The sequence below is a fragment of the Pyxicephalus adspersus genome, chromosome 4 (genome assembly GCF_032062135.1).
Source record: "Pyxicephalus adspersus chromosome 4, UCB_Pads_2.0, whole genome shotgun sequence".
In the NCBI taxonomy this organism is placed as follows: Eukaryota; Metazoa; Chordata; class Amphibia; order Anura; family Pyxicephalidae; genus Pyxicephalus; species Pyxicephalus adspersus.
This window is the reverse complement of record NC_092861.1, coordinates 6,552,852-6,556,109: the sequence shown is the minus strand read 5'-3', so window position 1 is coordinate 6,556,109 and position 3,258 is coordinate 6,552,852. Positions and strand designations below refer to the sequence as shown.

At 37.2% G+C, this 3,258-nt stretch overlaps 1 protein-coding gene across 1 annotated transcript in view; it reads left to right on the top strand.

Moving 5' to 3' along the window:
* The first annotated feature begins 407 nt into the window (after positions 1–407).
* GAREM2 (GRB2 associated regulator of MAPK1 subtype 2) overlaps positions 408–3,258 on the top strand; it is a 54,984-nt gene continuing 52,133 nt past the window's right edge. Inside the window, exon 1 of the mRNA XM_072407280.1 lies at positions 408–738. Coding sequence (XP_072263381.1) covers positions 627–738 — 112 coding nt within the window. The 5' untranslated portion in view covers positions 408–626. The remainder of the gene's footprint in view (positions 739–3,258) is intronic.

Sequence of the window (3,258 nt, the reverse complement as noted above, 5' to 3'; positions counted from 1 at the left end):
TCACTTAGTCTAAGTTTAGACAATTGGACAATGAAAAGAATCAATCGCCTGACCATAACCTTGGGGTTCTACATTTATTTTAACCCTTTCTGCTCCATCAAACATTTATACTCTACTCTTATTATAAACCCAATTATTTTGTGTCTATGAATCCCAACAAATAATCCGGGATGTTGGTTTCTTGGCATGGAATGGGTTACCCGGTCTGCGTTTCATGAATGAGAAATTGAAAGATTTGTACCCTGCAGGGTCTGCAATGGCTTGATGCTCATACATCAAGCCTCCCCCTCCCTTCATCCTGGGGCGGGGCCCGGAATAGCATCTCTCTGAAAGGACCATTCCCAATGGAGCAATGGAGTGAGTGGGAGAGTGGCCGGGGAGGGGGGGGAGGTGGTGCCTCTCTCTGTGCCTTGTCCTGTAAAGAAATCTATGAATGTAGTTCAGCACTTGGAGAAGCATGGCACAGTCAGGAGCAGATGGTCCCCTCCACCGTGCCTGGATGTTGCCCCGGATGATGCTGGGCTCCCTGGTGCTGATGCTGCAGGCGGAGTTGGCGCTGGCATGCCTGGACCCCTGACTTTCTGTACTTTTATTCCGGAGGGGTATGCCCAATCCCAGGAAACGCCATGGAGAAAATAACGGCCGGCGTCTCGGAGCTCGGTTGGAGCTCGGTGTCGTTACCCTTGGACGTCATCGTTAGCAAGTTCCGTCTGCCCACCCTGGTGAAACTTGGCAAAGGTAAGAAATCGACCCATTTGGAAAATTCTCTAGAATTTCACCCAAATCACCACCGTGACCCCCATAGTTATCAGTTGAGACCGTATGGTAAGGTAGGCTACAGTGGTACCCAACGGGGTCATTCTAGCATGCCTGAAGTGCGCTGTTGTAAAATGAATCATTGTAGTTTTATTTTAGCTGAGGGATATTTGGACAATCTCCGCAATCGTTATGGACGCTCAGAGGTCCTGGCTATTCGTTAACCCCTAAGTGACCCGGCTGTCACAATTGTTTGATATTAATTGGTAGTGATAATTGGTGCCAATGTGCAGACTGCAGAGAGTCCACACCGACCAATCAGGTTTCCCTTTGGGAATTATTTATCGGTCGGTGTACATTGCATTCATTGCGTGTGTGACGCGCTAAATTTGACGCAAGAACAAACAGGTGCAGTTTTGGGAATGCTGTGACGTACCTGTCCGAGACATTGATACATTCTCGAATAGGGGTCACAGTACACATTGCACAACCATCAGCCATCATTTGCTACGCTTACCACTTACGGAATGCAGAAGTGGTCCCTATTGATTGAAGGACGATCTGTTTATGATCTGCCTGCTCACCAATCCAATCAGACGATTGTTCCAGCAAATCTTTTTCCTTATTTTCCCCACACGACCCATTCACATATCAACCCAATCATGTGATCACACAATTGTTTCTGGATTCTAGTTGTATTATAGATTGATTTTTATTGCTGTTTTGATTAATTTTATACAAGTTCATAAGTGTGATTGGGGTGGTCGGTGTCTATAAGCCGATCTGGCTGCACTGACGGACTGACCGATCCATTCTGAGGGATCCATTTCCATAGCTGTGTGCCGTCCCCTTCCATAAACTTCTGACAATAAAAGTCCAATCTGAGGGAATTTATAGGTTGTGTGCTGGGGATTGGTTCAGATGTGATTGAGATGATTGTATGGAATGGGCAGGGTATAGAGATATCTGGTATATAAGGGCAGAATTATTGACCCTTTCATAAGTGAAGTTGGGTGACCCAGCAAACCTGGAATGGATTTCCTAAAAGTCATTAGCTATTTGTTAGTAAATGTTTTCAATCCTGGACCAGATTCATGCCAGGTTTACTGGATCACCCAGCTTCACTGATGTAAGTATATTCTCTCCAGCCTTGGAGAACTTAAATAAATCAGGGCCATTATATTTGTATAATATACAGTTATATTGTCATATTGGTGTATATATATAGAAATAGAAAGTTATATTGGTGTATTAGTGTAAATATATAGATTATATAGTTATAGTTATAGTTATACAGAAGGAAAGAGTTATACATGGTTTTAAAGAGTTATTATATCAGTGTGTATATAGTTATATTGTTATATAGTTATATATTTATACCTTGTTATACATACCATGTTATACATGGTATAACATGGTTACATAGTTACATAGGGGCAGAGTTATTATATCAGTATATATATAGTTATATCGGTGTATAGGTGTATAGTTATACTGTTATGTAATTACCTTGTTATACAATGTTTATAGCAGCCTGGATATTATATAAGTGTGTGAATGTGGTGTTATATTGTTATGTATTTTGTTGTTATATTATATTACACTATACATTATAATATTTTCTCATTAGAAAGTTCTATAGGTGTATAGGTTTATACAGTAGTAATTTATTATTATTGATGTCTTGATATATATTGTTATATAATTGCAGGGTTATATGGGTGTATATATATACTGTTACTTTGTAATATATTATATGTAGTATAGTATATATAGTGCAGAGGTATATAGCTATACTGGTATACAGAAACCATGTTATATATAGGTATGTCAATGTATTCTTATAGAGATACTTGGTCCTATAGATGCAGAGTTATATAGCTATATACTGTAGATGTATAGTTATACTCTTATTATGATACCTTGTTATACGATGTTTCTAGTAGTCTGTTTAAGTGTGAGAATGTAGTGTTGTATTGTTATGTAGTTACATTGTTATATAGATACCATGTTGTGCATTTTTATATAGGTACAGAATTATATAGCTTTCTAGGTGTATGTAAGTGAATGTATTGTTATATGGATACTTGGCCCTATAGGTATAATATATATATTATATTTATTTATATAGTTATATATATATAGTTCTATCAGTGTAAAGATACTTTGTTATGTAGATCCCTTGCTCTATAAGTGTTATGGTATATAGGTATAAGTTGATATGGTGTATGAATATATAGTTAGATTGTTATATAGGTGTATTGTTATATATAGATACATTTCTATAGCTAGGTATGTTGTTATATAGGTACTTCTATAGGTGCAGAGTTATATTGGTTCATAATTACATAGGTGCATTGTTTTACGGATAAATTGTTATATACAGACATAGAGTTAAATAATTATATAGATACATAATTATATAGGTGTAAAGTTATATGGATATATGACTGTATAGTTATATCATTATATATATATGTTATTATATATAGACATTGTATT